Below are 16,784 nucleotides of genomic sequence, written 5' to 3'. Positions count from 1 at the left end.
GTAAAAGGGTTGCTAGTTGTATCAAGTTGGTTTCACAGCTTCGAGTCACGGCATGTTATGGTTGGGTGCAACAAAAGAGTACAGGTGAGATTTCTGTAATGATGGTAACTGCACTACTTAAATTGGTAGCTAGGCTGTTGCTGCGGCAATACAATCACCACCCACAGGATCACATTTGGCTAATCGGTTGCAGTTAAGCTAGCATCTTGACGACGACTGTCTCTGGTTGCTCTGTGGATAATCAGTCTATGTCCATAGGCTAGGGGGGAAAGAGCTTACGGTTTATAATATCCGCATAGATGGCGCCGTCTCTCACCGCAAGAGTAGAACCTACAAGGTTAGCAATGAGCATAGTGAAACGCTACAAAATAGCCATACCAGACATGGTGAGCGAGTAGCCATTGCCCTTATTTTCCGCTTGGACACGATGGTGGGTCTGGTGATTCTGGGCCTCAAACCAAAATACCCTCTTTGGCATAAGGCTCATATCCTCTACCATATCTCGTGTAAGGATATGCCCGTCGGATATGAGACGGTGCTCCCGCAGTTGGAAAACGGCTGGTTCTGGTCCAGTCTGTGCATGTTGGCCTCTGAAGTAACCGGCGTTTGAAGTTTGTAGCGGGCCGTTCAACTTGGAGATCGGCTGGCCGTTGATTTCGATGGTGAAGGGGCCTGGAAGGGAGTCCATTGTACAGGATGGAAAGACAAGGGTTGACAACGGAAGCAGCAAGAGGAGTGCAAACACGAAGATGAGGTTCGAATTGGGATGGTATCTCAACTTTGTTACTCGTTTCTTCACCCTTTTATAGGTAAATACTCTGAGGGTCAGCTGAAGGTATGCCTAGGTAACCTTGGAACATAAGCTATGCAGTATAATTGTTTTTGCATGCGAAATCGACACCCACTCGCAGTAGCGACAAAGTTTGGATGATGCTGAAGACACACCGCTGTTATGCATGCAGATATAACGCAGACTGAAGGTGTAATGCAGCAGTGGCACCATAGCTAGAGGGGAAGGAGAGAGCAGGTTGCTAGTGTTGGAGCAGCAGTCGACGGCCAGGACGACCAATGACGCCTCCGGGTTCCGTTGGTACATTTTCCAAGTATGCCTAGACGACGCATAGAGAATACGCTGTTGCATCGATCGATGCCCCTTGGACGCTTCCGCCTCACAAACGTATACCTACCTAGGTAGGCAGTCAAGAGATGAATGTGCTCTGACACTCCCAAGGTCAAATTAGATGCCGCCCCCACCCCTCTTACGGTACGGTCCGCCCCACCCCCTCAATGCACGTGATGCACACCCCAAGAAAACAAAAAATGCTCTAGTCATTCTTGGGTTTGGGCTTGTCTTGTCTACACCTACTATACAGACCTAACAACAGTCTTGCAGTGTGGCGACGCTTTTCCAAAGCCCAACCAATAATCACTGCCATACAAAACCTCCACCAGGAGACTCAAAGCGAGTTTGCACACTTGTGGCGCATCATGTTCGTTTCGTGCTTGAACCCGATAAATTCGAAAGCTTTGTATCACTCCGCTTCCTGCAGCTGCCGAATGCCTTCCGTGGTGTCTATGCAGACGTCATGCCATGGTCAGCTGGAATCAGCGGCAGGCGAGAGCAACCACATGCGTCACATCATACCTTCTGGAGTAGGAACACAGGTCACGGTCCCTTCGCAAGATATGGTGAGGAATGTGGAAGAGGCCAATACAGACGTGAGGATGCATCATTCACGCGTCACTAGTGAAGTTACAGCCCGGATATGGTTTGTCTGCTTTGGGACAGCAACGGCGTTCATCGTGCTTGCATGACGAGAGCACGCAGGAGAGGCACAACTTCTCGTCTGCTTTTACTTCCTCCTTTGCCCGCAAGCACTGAACCATCGTGCGAGATGGCCCCTCGAAACGCGCCACAATTAACAGTGACCTCCGGTGAGGAGCTGCTCCGTCAGGCTCGAGACAGACTTCTAAAGTACGTGTCCCTATCCGTCGTACAAAGCTGTACTGGACCTCTTTCGACTGATATCTCATAGTGCCAAGCGTAGAGGAGCTCGATTCACGAACGAGTAAGATTCTCTCCTACTGTGCGCACCACGCTCGATCCAGTCTCGACTAACCGGTAACAGCGCGAGGAAGATTGAGAAAGAAGTAGAGCAGTTGGAGCAAAGGAAGCGGTGCCTTCTCACAAAACGCCTGATGCTCCATGGCCAGTACAACGGTTGGTTGAACGATTCGTTACTATACCATACTGTCATCCCGTACAGTCGGGCGTGGAACAATACTTTCGCGGCCAAAATGCATGCTCGACTATCGCGTGAAATCCGCGACATGGTCTACGGCTATTTGTGGTACTTCGACCCTGAGAGAATGCCACACCATGACGTCGGTACCCAACACTTGCGACAACATCATGATTTCACGTGTTCTCCTGGCACCACCGATGCTATCCAGACACACGTCCTATTGCTGGACCTGGTTCAAAATCTTCACTGGGGCAGCAGCCATGATATCACCGAGCTCTGCGACAACTCCGCTCTTCCGCATTACATTTCTCCGGCCTACGTTGGTCTCGAGACGGCACAGGAGGTTGCAATGTCCTTCTATTGTGCTCTTGACCTTGCTGGTCTCCTGCAGTGCGGATCCAAGTCCATTCGATCTGTCTTGAACAGAGACCGCTTCGATCTTGCGCTGCCCACCATCGACTTGATTAGGACATTGACTGTTCACTGCCAAATAGACCGATATCGTACACCGCCGCCATATTGTACACTGCCATATTGTACAGTACCGCCAAATCTTCGGCGCAAATCCGCTTGCCAGCATACCGTCTCTGAGATAGGTCATGTCCGCAAAGCCGCGCTCGAGGCAGACTTTGGCGCTTTGCTTGATGTCAAGAAGAAGCAGGATTTCAAGCTACACATCATTCTCGACCAACAACACATTCGTATGGAAGTTATCGCGGAAGTCATCGAGGCTCTTGCTGGCATCGTGCAGCCACTTCAACAACACGGTGCTTGCGTCACCGTATCGTGGACCTACCGGGGACATTGGGGGATGTACAATGGCCTGCCCCCGCGCCAGAGTCTGGTGGATCGAGACGTCACCGATTTCTTCAATTTGCCCCGGGAGTTGTGGGAGTACAATATGCGAAAGACCTACCGTGCGGTTTGTAACTTCTGGGCCCACGCTACAACTAGGACTAGTGATCGCTAACTGTTGAGTAGTCACGCGGCTTGATACTGCGCTATCATTACCATGAATCTTACGAAGAGGAGAACGAGCGGACCGATGATGATGGCACAGGAGACCGAGATCACTAAAAGGTCATGGGTCCTGGCTGTATCACGGAATACGGAGCAGTGGGGTGCTAGTATATTTGACGTTAAGAGGAGGTGAATCTTAAAGCCAGGTACAGCACAAATAATGGTACATAATACAGAAGTTCATATGTCAAAGACAGTTATCATGGCAACGCGAGTGAGTTGCTTAGAAACGGGGGTATCTTCCATATGCGTATGCTAACAATATCGATGGTGCTGAGACTGACTGTTTGCAAACACTACTCATTCAAAACACTAATCGCCTCGCTCTCAATAACCCGTTTCACATCATCTCGCGCAACAACGCCATCGACCACCCTCGCATAGCTCGGGTACGTCTCCCTCATACCCATTTTCAGCATATTGCCCCAACGATAGAAAACAAGTAGATACGCGTCCACGACCGTAAACCCATCACCGACCGCCCAAGCCTTGCCCACCAAATTCTTCTCGATATATTCAAAACCCGCTCGAACATGTTCACGACCTTTCGCCCGTACAGCATCAAACATTGCCTCGTCCCCTACAAACCGGGCCGGTCTGAAGACGCATCCAAATGCTTGTCCATGCAACGTCCCGCAAAGCCATGTTAGCCACTCTTGTGCTCTCGCCTGCGCAATCAAGTCCTTTCCTAACAACTCTTTTTCTGGCACGAGCGCAGCGATGAGTGAGAGGATGGCGGGTGTTTCGGTGATGAGTTCGCCATCCACTGAGAGGATAGGGACGCGGCCTTTTGGGTTGAGATGGAGATGGGAGGCGAGGAAGCCACGAGCAGCGTTGAGGTTTGTGGTCGTGAAGGGGAGAGCGGAGGCTTCGAGTGCGATGTGGGTGGCTAGGGAACAGGAGCCTGGCGTGTGGTAGAGGTGAAGAGTTGGCGGCATTGTAATGACAGTGTTAGTGAATAGTGTGGGGATAGTTTGACTTTAGTGAGAGATAGTCCTTTTTTGTGTACGAGAAGTCAGCAGTCAGCGTGTAGTACTCGTTGTTAAAATTAGAGTCTTCGTGTAATGTTTTGGAAAAGCTGGAGCCCTGGTTGTTGTCAGCCGCACATCCCCAACTGATAATCGTAATTCCAGGGGCACATTCTTAAAGATTCCCATAAATAGTATACACGCCAGCAATCGTTCATTCAGGTAACTGAGTCTTTGACCAATACGACAGCTCGCTGTGAACTCGAGGAAATGGCGAGGAAGGCTATATGTGCAGTTGCCTGATCAGTGAGTAGGTGGCGGGGCCATGCTTACATCTAAGAATACCTTAGCCGCCGCACCTGCACCTGTGTTCCCGCCACGTCAGTTCTGTTCGAGACATCACTTTACCAGTTTCTGTGGCGAAAGGTATGTGAAAGCAATAACAAACAAGCTTCTTCGTAAGATTTTAATGACCAAATGCCTGCCACTTAACCGACAACATCGATGTCGAAACCCACTTCTACCAAACGCCCAGAACACCCTCCAAATCATTACTACTGCGTCACAGCCCTCAGTCCCTGTAATACCAAGCCAAACATGACACCCCTCCCAACCCTAGGTTCTTGCAAACAATCAAACACCTTACCCAATGCCTCTCCGCTAGCAGCCTGCCCCATAACACTCGTTAGCGCCTGAGGCATGCCCCTCTCCATCAGCAACTTCCTGGCTTTGATCCTCAACTTCTCCTTGTCTTCTTCACTCATGTCCTCGGGCCATGCTTTTAGCTCCTCTTCTGTTGGCAGTCCGTTCTCCCTGATCTTTCTGATATGGTATGCCAGGCCGGCGTCGGAAGCGTTGCCGTCGAGAACGGTGGTCTGCAGGAGCGATGTGATGGACGAAAGCTGTGGGTTTCCGGGTCGTAGGAGGAATGATTTTGCGGCATTGAGGAGCGTGCGGCGGAGCGTCCAGGCGGAGGAGAGAGTGTAGAGTTCGTTTATGACTGCGAAGAAGAGTTCGATGAGGACTGTGGTTTCGGACTCGGACAACGGCGTGTGCGTGGTTGCTGTACGTGACTTTGATGGCGACTTGACTGGAGAAGAGGTCAATGATGGAGCTGATGGCCGACGAGGCAGTGAGGGCGCAGAGTCTGTCGATGGCCTCGAAGACTGCGAAGGTTTCTGGGCGTGTGCTGGCTCTGGTTGATTGCGCATCGTGCTATAATCGTCGGAGATTTCGCTGGGCATTGGCGGTAAGTTGATGAGTTGATCGCCTCCCATCATGGGACTGAGATCTTCTATCTTCTCGCGCATGCTTGCTGCGCGACTATTGCTCCGGGAGCCATACCGCGAGGATCTCCCGGAACGTTTGCCGTCGCCGTCAGGGTTATAAGACGGTCGACGTTCCATGGGCGCCTCACGGCCTGGCTGTTGGTCGATGACGGGTGAATGAGGATCGCGTACAGAATCTATGGACGTGCGTTTGGTCACTAGAGACAAGGTGCTCTCTGAACGGATATGTGTGGGAAGTTCGGAAACGGTCGACTCGGCTCTGTTTTGTCGTGTTTGGATTGGCGCCGTGTTGGACGATGTGCGGCTCAGAGGACTTCCGGCTGCGTTCGCATTGGCGGTGCTGCTGACCGACTCGCGGTTCTTCTTTCCTGAAAGCGGTGCCGTTACGCTACCTAGCACTCCAGTAACACCACCGAAAAGGGCCTTGCCACCACCAGCAACTTCCTTGGGAGCCTTTGAAAGTACACCCATCATCCCCTTACCAACTGTGTCAAAGGTTTGACCCGCCCAACCAATTCCTGGAAAGCCACTACCGCCACCAGGCGTCTTTCCAGAACCTAGTTCTTTGTCCAAGAAGCGCTTCATGCCTTCGCTTTCGGCAAGTGGTTGGTACTTGACAGCATCGTTGAGATAGCGCTCCAACTCTCCACGCAACGAAGCCTTGGTGTGACCTTTCCATGGCGGCAGTGTAGCGTGTGCTTCGTTGAAGCCCGCAGTCCCGGTGATGGCTGCTATCCGACGTATGACTTCGTGCAATGTTTCAAACTCGGCGTACTTGCGTGCCGTCATCCAGCCAGTGTGATGACTTGACTTTGGCTCGATTTGAATCAGATACTCCGCCGTTGGTTTTGCCTTGATCGTACCCTTCTCTCCGGGCATGCTGTCGTCAAAAATTGACATTGTACTGTTGTGCAGTGTGAGTGGTGGTGGCGCAGGAGGCGGATTGTCCATTAGTGCAGTAGGCGGTTGGGGCAGCACAAGCTGGTCGAAACTCGTAAAGGCTTTCTTCACTTCTTGGGTCGGCGGTTCTTCGGAACTCCTTGGTGGAGATGCTGGTGTGGCTTCTGACAACGACCGACTGGAAAGCCCTGAGATGCCCAAATCCGTATGCTCAGCGTCGCCATGCCCGTCGCTCCCTGAAGACGACGGGGTGACTATTCCTTGCGTGGTACTCTCGGACTGGTCATCGTTCAGGGTGGACGTGGATGCACTTTGCTGTTGCTGCTCCTTTAGCCGCTTTGCATCTTCTTCAGCAATCATCTGGCTCAAGAGCTGGGCCTCTCGCATAGCATCGTCCATGGCTTCCTGGGCTTTGCTCATAACGCGCTTGTGCTCCCTCTTCTCAGCCGTGGTTGCTGTTTCTGCATGGTCGAATTCCTTTTCTACAGTCTTCTTTACGTTCTCGAGTTGTCCTGAAGAACCCTCGACGCCTGCATCAATGGCATTCAAAAGCTCCGGCTCGCCGTCCTCCAGAAGGTAGACAATCCACCCATTGATCCACTCTGGCTTGGAACAGCTCACAACAATCATCTCGAGGACCAGCTTGGCTAGTATCTGGTGTAGGAATATGCGTGCGGGCATGCAGTTGTCTAGGATGGGTAAAGCAAGTCAGCGTAGGAGCATGGGTTCAGCATGCCGAATCAACTCACACGTCTTGGGCTCCAGGTAGTTCTGCAGGATGTCTTCGGCTGCGACACTGAACTGCTTCATTTGATAGTCTGGGTCCAGGATGTTGGCCAGGGTGCTGTCTCGCTTCATTTTGAGATAGATGTCGACTGCTTCGGTTGGCACATCGCCGGGCGAGGCTTGGATGGCAGCGGCGATTTCTTGCAGCAAGATGATGAAGAAGGAGGATGAGCGCGTCACAAAGTCAAGAAAGTTGTCGGCTGGTCGCTTGCGGGAGAGGTGTGCAGAGATGGAGAGCATGAATGCGGTGAAGGTCTGGCGGCACGAGTTGGGGAATGTGTCTTCGGTGGGCAGTAGGGGTGAATACCACCACCTGCGTTGTATTAGAACAGTATCTAGACACTGCGCGGAGGACATACTTGACATAGTCACGAATGACTGCATCCGTCAACTCCGTCAGCGCAGCGGCAGTCTCTGGCTGGAAGGCCGAGTAGTCGAGCGTCTTGCCAGAGTACAGCTGCACATTGAAGTCGGAGCTGCCGTCTCTGGCGTGGCTCTGCTCGTGCGTCGTGCCGGTGCGCCAGTCGAGCACACGGTGGGCGATGTCGACGGCCAGCTGCCGCTTCCTCGCGTCGGCGCTCTTTCCCACCGTCTCCCTGCCGTCGCCGTGGTGGTGGTGCCCCTCCCACGTCGCGTGCAGGACAACGCCGCCCACGACGCCTATGAGGACCAGCCCAACGCGGCCGAGAATCAGATATGTGCCGGCGCCGAGGCCAGCCAGACAGGCGCCGAGCGTCTCGTTGCTCGCCGTCGCCAAGAAGTGGAGAGTGCCATCTGTGAGGGCCTTGACGTCCCACGGCGGCGCGCTTGACGCTGTCGCTGCCGCTGCCGTCTCCGGCGTCACGGCGGTGCTGTCGGCGAGCGAGTCATGGCCGTCGTCGGGTGTGGAGGTGGGCGGGCTCGCAGAGGGTGGCTGAACGGGGTCGCTCATGGTGGTTGGATGTGCGCCAACATTGGGGTTTGCGGTGCTGGGGAGAGTCGTGGCCTGCCGTGAAGCATGGTCCAGCGCAGCAGACTGGGGAATATGTGGCGTCTCCAACGGCTGACGCTGGGCGTTCTGGCCGTTTCACAGCTGCCGCTTGTTGGTCGTAGTAGAGCGCTGAATAGTAATGCCGAGCCCGTCCGAGCGGTGATCATCTATTCTCAAATCTCAACACTGCTCTGATCTTCTCACCTACACGCGTCACACCTTTTCCCTGTCGCACCCCTCGCCTGTAGCAGCCATGTCCAGCGATCCTCCCAACGATCCCGACATTCTCGCCCACATCGACAAGTATTGGGAGGACCGCAAGCCCAGCAGCCCCATCTACCAGTTCCTGCTCGACGACATCAAGCTGACCTATGCCTCCAAAGGCGTCGTGCGCGCGCAGCTGCCGCTCACCAAGAACCATGTAAACACGCACGGAAGCATCCATGGCTCAGTCTCCGCGACGCTGATTGACTGGGTGGGTGGCGTGGCAATTGCTGCTTGGGACAATAGGACCAAGACGGGCGTGTCCACCGACATTCACATCTCGTACCAGAGCGGTGCAAAAGACGGTGACACCATTGAGATTGAAGGCAGGGCTGGCAAGGTGGGCGGAACTCTCGCCTTTACCACAGCGACGATATGGAAGCTCGTCGACGGCGAGCCGGGCCCCATTGTCGCCACTGGCTCTCACACCAAGTTTGTCAAGGTATGAGCCCATGTTTGTAGAACGCTATCTTCTTTGAGGTCTCGTCCAGCTCTCCATGGACGATCGAACTCCACTCGGATCGCGAAGATTGACCAACCCTCTCGCTACCATTTCGTGCCCAGCGTCACAGCGACGACAGCATGAGCATGTGAGAGGGTCGTACATATCTCTTAGATGACCAATGTTATGCTTATTTTTGATCTTCTTGTCGTTGCGCCCGCTACTTGTACACCGCAAGCCCAGAACACGCGTCGTTTATTAGCGCCACACGTCATCAGCCACACTCGGTAATCACGGCACGCATGAGCCACACCTCTACCGTGCCAAGCCCCTCGATCTCTTGGGAAACCTACAAATTATGCCCTAAAGACGAGCAAAACAGGCTGGAATTGCTTGAGCGCAGAGAACCAAGGATCACGTGTTCTGAAATCGAGTGCCTGGCGTATGTCATACTGGAAATGGGTATTGACTGTGACGTCGAGGGACACGAAGAAACATGGGAACCACAGGGAGCTATAAGAGACCGAGAGTCTTAGAGTCTTCGCAGTATGTTTACAATCAAGAAATCATCCCTAATATTCCCCAACTTGGAGACGAAATCAGTTCCAAAAGTCTACTCCGTTCCAATCAGTCACATCACGTCAACTCACAACACTGCATCCATCCTCCGCTACGCATCGCCTGTTCCTCGACAAAGTCGATACACCGTTACTTCGTATTGAAAGGTATCTCGTCGTCGCCTCAACATCATCTAGCACGTACAACATGGGCTGCGGACCCTCACGACCTCGCCGCTTTAACAACAACCGAGTGTCCTACATCGACCACCCTCAGAACTTACACAGCACTGGCGGAATGGGACATGGTAGAAGACACGGCGGTATGAGTAGCACTGGTATGGGAAGCAGTGCCATTAGCGGCAGGCATGGCATGAGCAGTGCTATGGGCGGTGGCAGACATGGTATGAGCAGCGGCATGACTTCTGGTACTAGCATGGGCCGGCCAAGTCGTAGGAGTGGAGGCATGAGCAGCGGCATGCAAATGGGGCGTCAAGGCCGTTCGGGGGGAGGTCTGGGTGGCGTGATGTCGGGGTTTGGACGGAGCCGGAGATGCTAGTTGGTCCAGAGTGGCAGACGATATTGGCGAACAGGAGCCCGAAGCGCTTGCCAGGGGATTGGAGGAGGACTTTGGAGTAGCTGATTGAGCGTTGAAGGGCTTTCTTTGTACCGTGTGCGACGTGCAAGTATTATATTAGCATCTTTTCATGTCTGTACGATTTCAAACGAACGTAGGGAGATGGAGGCGGTCAAGATGAACTTAATGAGCTCAATAGTTGTAGAGAGAAACTACGTCGACTCATTGTATGGCTACTGTCTATCGTGCTGACTTGGTATCGATTAGACACCGCCACATTTCTTCATCGATCGAGATATTCCTAACAGCAGCTTGACGTGACTCATCATAAATACCTTACAAGTCCACCGGTGTTCATCAGCATACTCACGCCATTTCCCAGGCACTACCGAACTTGACGCACATCTTTTGCTGCAACCCACCCGCAATAGGGAAAGCCTGGATGTCGAATCCATCCTCAGCTAGGCTGTGCACAAGGTCGCTGCCAAAGTCCACCAGATCCAGCATCAACGTCTGGAAGAACTTGAGCCGCATGAGTTGATTGATGTGAGGCTTCAGCAGCTCGAGAACACCTTGGCGCAACGCATCATCCCCGCTCAGAGTGTTGCGCCAGATGAGAACTAGAGAGTCCAAGAACGAGTTGAGAACCGATGTTGCAGGGTTGGCGTCTAGACCCTGGTGGTCGCCGTTGACAGCATAGTTTGAGAAGTCAGTAGGATCTTCACCGGGCTTGATGCCCATGCTAAGAATCATTCCGGCGATGTTGAGATACTCTGCTATCGCATGATCGCACAACTTGGCCACGTCGTACTTTTTGCCGACAACGTAAGCGTGGACGTGAAGATCCAGAAGCGTGATGTTGGCATGTTCGAGTCGCATGGTGGGGTTGAAGGTGTAGTTGCCTTCTTGCATGTACTGGATCATTGCTGCAATGGCATAAGGGAAGTCATCGCGAACGCGGATGCAGCGTATATGGCCTTCCTGTTGGAATGGTTAGTGATAGGAGATTATCAAGTGCGCATCAGTCACCTACAACAGATGGACCGTCCAGCATCGGAGCAAAGAAGCGAGATTCGGTGCACAGGAGGTACTTGTCAATCTTCATGACTTGTTTGCCCTTGTCGAAGAAGATCACCACATCATCTTTCGGGATATGAGAGAAACAGCTATACCATCATTAGTATTGATTACCTATGAGAGACAGTATTTTCTTACTAGCGGAGGTCGACCGACTGCAAGACAAAGACGCTTGTGCGGGACGCATTGATATCGATAGCCGATTGAAACGTCAAGTCTGGCCGACACCTACGAGGAGGATCCTGCAGAGACAGAGTCTGGAAATGAAGCGCACTCGGAGTGAGTGGAGCTGTTTGGCTGACCGGACTAGGTATAGCAGTAGTGTCTAGATCTTCGAAGATGACCGGACCAGGCCTACGCGGACACGCTTCCAAGACTTGCTCATCATTAAAACCTAAGTCATTATCTCCAGGGATAGTGCATCTTGGTTCAAAGCCATTGCTACCCAGTGGTAACCCGGATAGCCCCCGAAGGGACGAGGTGAATGGAGGAAGCCGCAGATGATTTCTGGAATCGTCGGAGGGTTTGGTGGGTTCATCTGGAACGGGAAAGAATACATCTTCGTTTTCCTTGTCATCTCCGTACGAGAACGCGGGCGTGTAGAAGATTTGTGGCGTCGATGCGACGGACAAAGCAGCAACGCTGCGTAGCGCCTTACGATATGGATGACTAGAGAGATCGGGAGCTCCATGGAAGGCTTTGCCGAAGGCACGCTTGCGGTCTTGTTGCATCATGTCGTAGTGATGTCCAGACTTGCCGTGGTCAAATGAAATCGAGCGTAGTCTGTAGAGGATGAAGTAGGAGGGGAGGCGCCCCAAAGGATTTGCGATATTTGAATGCCCATGAAAAGCAAGGTGAAGGAGAGGAAAGGTGACCGCAACGTCTTGTCCACGTCATAAGGTGTAAACTTTGGGAGCAAATTTCGCAGACTGGTGGTGAACGTGAGTGTTTGTCCAGCCCGATATCGCCTTTTCGCAAACTAATGTGTCGGGATAAGGCACTAGACTCGAAGTGAGAAGTAATGGTTGTGAGCCAACGCGGTGCTTTGTAGCGGCACTGGCCAGTTGTCGAATGTGGAAGGTGCACTCTACTTGCCTCACTGCCGTCGCTATATCTGCTCACGGTAGTATATCCTGTCTCCAGCGGGTCGCCATCTCTTCAAAAAGGTCTGCCCTGAACTCTGGTAATTCATCCATCGACTCGTATACAAGAGCCATGGTCTTGCCTGTACCATGGATGAAAGCTTGCACGTGATCAGCGCAAAGCCTGACCGCAACTATTTTGAGGTCATCCGCGTTAGCTCTTCGCTCAGACGCGTACATGGAGCGAATCGCATGTAACAGCTGCTCTTCCTCGCCATCGACAACCAGCACTTTAGCCGCAGATTCCTCGAACTTTTGAAGTGCAAGCGCCTTCAGACCGGCAACGCCATATCTCTCTGCAAGCATATACACGTCCACGTGAGAGCGCAGAGTAACGTCTTCGGGTACTTCAAGGTCTGAGCCTGCTGGTTGGTCGGTGTAGTCGAGCTGGTAACAGTACTGTATCATTGCGGCGACGGCTACTGGATCATCGGCACTAAGGTCAATGGTGCTTTTTGACGATTTCTGCTCATGTCAGCGTAGTTGAGGTAAAGGACGCAACTAAACGCACCGGCGATATGACAACTGCGCAAACTCTGGCAAACCACCGTGAGTGATAGCACATAATCGCCTTATCAACATGATAGATATCCCTCTTGGATCGTACGATTAGATCCGAGTATTGCCCTCCTGCAGCAGGAGGCGAAGGCGAGCTTACAACCGGCGCAGGTGGAGGTGCGATGATCAGTGCGGGAGCCGAAGTTGGAAGTGTTTCGACGTGTGGCGAATGCACTTCTTGTGGCTTGCTTTTCTGCAAAAACAGCCGCGCTATCGAGCTGTTGGAGAAGGTTTTGCGATGTTTCGGACGGCATGTCTGGTTGCTTACTGAACCCGTGGAGGAGGCTGCTGTAGACACCGAGACATTGGAACTAGTGGAAGAAGTCCGATGCAGAAAACCGAAAGACGCGTCTGAAGAAGTGGTGCTGAGTCTGGACGACAGCTCAGTGCGGGCTACGCTGTCGCGCTTTGAGCCGTAGATAGAAGGATCGAGCCTAACGATTGTAAGCAGATGCGGTATCAAGCCCAGTGGAAACACCCACACATTGCTGTTGACGAACACCGGTGTTGCGAACATATCAGCAAAGGTTGATAGACGCAAGGGTGGTGGGTAAGATCAGTCGAATAGGAATCTTGGAAGCACACTGAGACTTCACATCTACTGTAACAGAGCAAAAAGATGGCAGAAGGGATGACATCTCTAGTCGCACCGCTGCTGTATATACACACTCAAAATTTCGCGCTTCGGGCGTTCAAAACGTAGACAGCTTGCGACCACATGACAAAAAGGTAAAGTACAGGAAGAAAATCGCCTAGCTTCCGGCACGGAGGGGCGCAAGAAAGAACGATCTGATATGAGACTCGTCAACTGAACCAATGGTTGCAGATGCATATATTACTCCCAGCCCTGGTGAGCCAGGGTTATGAGGCTTATCGATAGTGCTTTAATACCGAAGATGCATACTCGTGGAACAAGAACAGCCGGGCGCGCTCCGCTAGAAGATTGTGGGGTAGCTCCCCGCATGGCATTCTTGAAAGCAGTCAGCAGACTGGAGCTGAAACGGCAATTCGTTCTGACGCCGCGTGGCACTAGGACCAAAGAGACAGGTGCGCCCACACTCTTCTCATGCGAGATTGTCCAAGAAACGGCAGGGATATCAGTCGCTTCAACGGCTCACCGAGGTATCGCGACGTGGCGTGCTTTTTATGACTGACGACCGGCTTGAGACTTGAAACCCCCAGTGACACTTACATCACCATATACTTGTCGGTTGAGGTTGCATTACACTCTGGGAACATTCGTGTGCCGGTGATGGTGGATTGCGGATCAGCGGGCGGCTCGTGGCGTGGAAGAATCAGTCCGGTCGCTCCATCTGTGTACAATCTGCACGTGAGGCTGAAATCATTTCAGTAGTGATATGCTAGAACACCTCGCGTCGTTTTGTCGGGAACATGTCGAGATGCACGTTACATTCCATATTCTGAATGCCGATGTTCCCCAGCATTGTGATTGCAAATGCCAAAACGCGGACCATGTGCACGGGTATTGGGATGGGTGATGTCATTGTGGCGCAAGAAGGGCTGACTGGCAACAGAAGACCTCATTGGCTTTACAGACATCTCGACTCCACAACGCGTCACGGTTCGCGCGCTTTGATACTGATATCCCCTTATTGATAATGGCTTGCATCTAGATGCCGCTTACATCTACATCTGCAGATCGCGAACAGGTGGAAGAAAGTCCATCGCATCGGCGCGATTGACCAATCACCTTCGAGGCGTTGTCACCACCATCAAACGTCGCCACCGACTTTGACGTCGCCAATCTCTCGATCTGCTATCAAGCAACGGGAAACCTAACCTAACTCGTACAGGGCCGGCAGGTAGGTCTAGATTGACAGATCTCTCAGCGTCATTAAGCATACTACGCCCAGCTAGTGTAGTGATGATGCGTTTCAACATGGGAATTGCTGAAATGCGGCTGGCGGCGAGATCGAAAAGATATAAGAAGATTCCTCGACGCCTGCAACAAGAGTGTTTTTTTACAGAAATAATTTCTTCATCTTTTGATATCCAAACATATTAGTAACCATCATGCCTGGAAACACAAATGGAACGAACGGCACCAATGGCCACACTCAGCATGCTGCGACAGGCTCAAAGAACGGTGACCAGTTCCGCAGCTACGCAGACGACCGCAACGCCTCATCTGAGGATGTCATTTACTGCACCTCAAACGGTGTGCCATATCCTCACCCGTACGAGAGCCAAAGAGTAGGCGAGAACGGCCCTCTACTGCTCCAGGATCACCACCTTGTCGACCTCCTATCACACTTTGATCGTGAGCGTATCCCAGAACGAGTCGTTCACGCCAAGGGCGCTGGTGCCCATGGTACCTACACAACCACAGACTCGCTTGAGGATCTGTGCATGGCAGACATCTTCAAGCAAGGCAAATCCTGCTCCATCACTGCTCGATTTTCGACCGTTGGTGGTGAGTCTGGCTCGCATGACTGCGCGCGTGACCCAAGAGGATTCAGTGTCAAGTTCCGCACCGACGAGGGCAACTGGGATGTAGTCGCAAACAACACTCCTGTTTTCTTCATCCGGGATCCCGCCAAGTTCCCTCACTTCATCGTAAGCACATGCATACTATTCTTTGCGTCTAGGCCCGTTCCTAACTTTTACCCAGCACACCCAGAAGCGACACCCAGCAACACACCTTACACATGCCGACGACGCGACTAGCTTCTGGGATTTTGCTTCGCAAAACCCAGAGTCGGCGCATCAGTTTATGATTCTCTTTGGTGACCGAGGTATTCCTGATGGTTACCGCAAGATGCATGGGTACCACGGCCACACCCACAAGCTTCAGAACAAGAATGGAGGTAAGTGTTTTTGTAAGAACTGCGTATGAGACATAGACTGACTTTGTACCTACAATCAGACTGGGTATACTGCCAACTGCACTTCAAATCCAAGCAAGGCACCGGATTCATCACGCAAGAAGACTCTTTCAACTATGGCCCTGACTACTCCACTAAGGACCTCTACCAGGCCATCGAGAAGGGTGAGTATCCCGGCTGGGATGTCATGTTCCAAACCATGACAGCCAAGCAGGCTGAGGAGGTCTGGGAGAAGCAGAAGATCAACGTGTTTGACATGACACATGTCTGGCCTCAGGACCAGTTCCCTCTCCGTAAAGTTGGAGAGTTCTTCCTCAACGAGAACCCCCAGAACTATTTTGCAGAGGTCGAGCAGGTTGCTTTTAACCCCGCGCATCTAGTCCCAGGCATAGAACCGAGTGCGGACCCCCTCTTGCAGTCGCGCCTGTTCTCTTACCCTGATACGCATCGCCACCGCATTGGCGCCAACTATCAGCAGCTGCCGGTGAACCAGCCTCGCGTTCCCTTCCGCATGGGCAATTTCCAGCGCGATGGCAATATGGCCTTTTACAACCAGGGATCCCGTCCCAACTACCTGTCATCAATTCAGCCTATCTCCTTCAAGGAGAGGACCGTTGATCTTGACAAGCTCCACGGAAACTTCACAGGCGAGGCGATTACGTTCCTGTCCGAGATCCGCCCAGAGGACTTTAACGCACCGCGCGCGCTGTGGGAGAAGGTCTTCGATGATGGTGCCAAGGAGCGCTTCATCAAGAACATCTCTGGCCATATGGAGACTGTGACGGACAAGGAGATTATCAAGCGCCAGATTGCTATCTTCAGAGAGGTTTCTGAAGACATTGCTTCACGCATGGAGAAGGCGACTGGTGTTCAGGGTTACCCTGGTATCTCTGGGCTCCGATTCAACGGGACCCACAATGGCATGGCAAAGTCCAAGGACAACAAGGTCGCGAACGGCATGACGGGCATCAGCGCAAAGTACGCCGAGAAGAACAAGACCAATGGCGCGGCCAAAGCTGGTACGCACAAGGAGATTATCGAAGGCCAGAAGTGAGCATGGTACGAAGATGAAATTATTGCTGTATAGTTAGCGAACAATGTTTAATGGATGATTGTATCGGATGATGACGATGCGAGATCAA

The 16,784-nt window shown here is 52.4% G+C and overlaps 6 protein-coding genes across 6 annotated transcripts; 3 read left to right on the top strand and 3 right to left on the bottom strand.

Annotated features, from left to right (window-relative positions):
* Positions 1-193: 193 nt before the first annotated feature.
* On the bottom strand, positions 194-688 carry ACET3X_007345 (uncharacterized protein; the record flags this gene model as incomplete). Its single annotated transcript, XM_069453481.1, has 3 exons — positions 194-231; positions 280-330; positions 379-688. 3 exons carry the CDS (start codon positions 686-688, stop codon positions 194-196), a joined length of 399 nt encoding a protein of 132 aa, XP_069304508.1.
* Positions 689-2,298: 1,610 nt separating this feature from the next.
* Positions 2,299-3,216, top strand: ACET3X_007344 (uncharacterized protein; the record flags this gene model as incomplete). Its single annotated transcript, XM_069453480.1, has 1 exon — positions 2,299-3,216. The coding sequence occupies one exon, from the start codon at positions 2,299-2,301 to the stop codon at positions 3,214-3,216; it is 918 nt and encodes a 305-aa protein (XP_069304507.1).
* Positions 3,217-4,788: 1,572 nt separating this feature from the next.
* ACET3X_007343 (uncharacterized protein) lies at positions 4,789-8,140 on the bottom strand (the record flags this gene model as incomplete). Its single annotated transcript, XM_069453479.1, has 3 exons — positions 4,789-7,112; positions 7,173-7,522; positions 7,569-8,140. The coding sequence occupies 3 exons, from the start codon at positions 8,138-8,140 to the stop codon at positions 4,789-4,791; spliced, it is 3,246 nt and encodes a 1,081-aa protein (XP_069304506.1).
* Positions 8,141-8,432: 292 nt separating this feature from the next.
* On the top strand, positions 8,433-9,037 carry ACET3X_007342 (uncharacterized protein; the record flags this gene model as incomplete). Its single annotated transcript, XM_069453478.1, has 2 exons — positions 8,433-8,885; positions 9,008-9,037. The coding sequence occupies 2 exons, from the start codon at positions 8,433-8,435 to the stop codon at positions 9,035-9,037; spliced, it is 483 nt and encodes a 160-aa protein (XP_069304505.1).
* A 1,348-nt stretch (positions 9,038-10,385) lies between these two features.
* On the bottom strand, positions 10,386-12,646 carry ACET3X_007341 (uncharacterized protein; the record flags this gene model as incomplete). The annotated part of the gene is made up of 3 exons (XM_069453477.1): positions 10,386-11,000; positions 11,053-11,185; positions 12,219-12,646. The coding sequence occupies 3 exons, from the start codon at positions 12,644-12,646 to the stop codon at positions 10,386-10,388; spliced, it is 1,176 nt and encodes a 391-aa protein (XP_069304504.1).
* Positions 12,647-14,395: 1,749 nt separating this feature from the next.
* On the top strand, positions 14,396-16,763 carry ACET3X_007340 (uncharacterized protein). The gene is made up of 3 exons (XM_069453475.1): positions 14,396-15,373; positions 15,429-15,624; positions 15,684-16,763. Exons 1-3 carry the CDS (start codon positions 14,831-14,833, stop codon positions 16,694-16,696), a joined length of 1,752 nt encoding a protein of 583 aa, XP_069304503.1. The 5' UTR covers positions 14,396-14,830; the 3' UTR covers positions 16,697-16,763.
* The last annotated feature ends 21 nt before the right edge of the window (positions 16,764-16,784 follow it).

Source organism: Alternaria dauci, chromosome 7 (assembly GCF_042100115.1).
Source record: "Alternaria dauci strain A2016 chromosome 7, whole genome shotgun sequence".
In the NCBI taxonomy this organism is placed as follows: domain Eukaryota; kingdom Fungi; phylum Ascomycota; class Dothideomycetes; order Pleosporales; family Pleosporaceae; genus Alternaria; species Alternaria dauci.
This window is presented reverse-complemented; position numbering and strand designations above follow the sequence as displayed.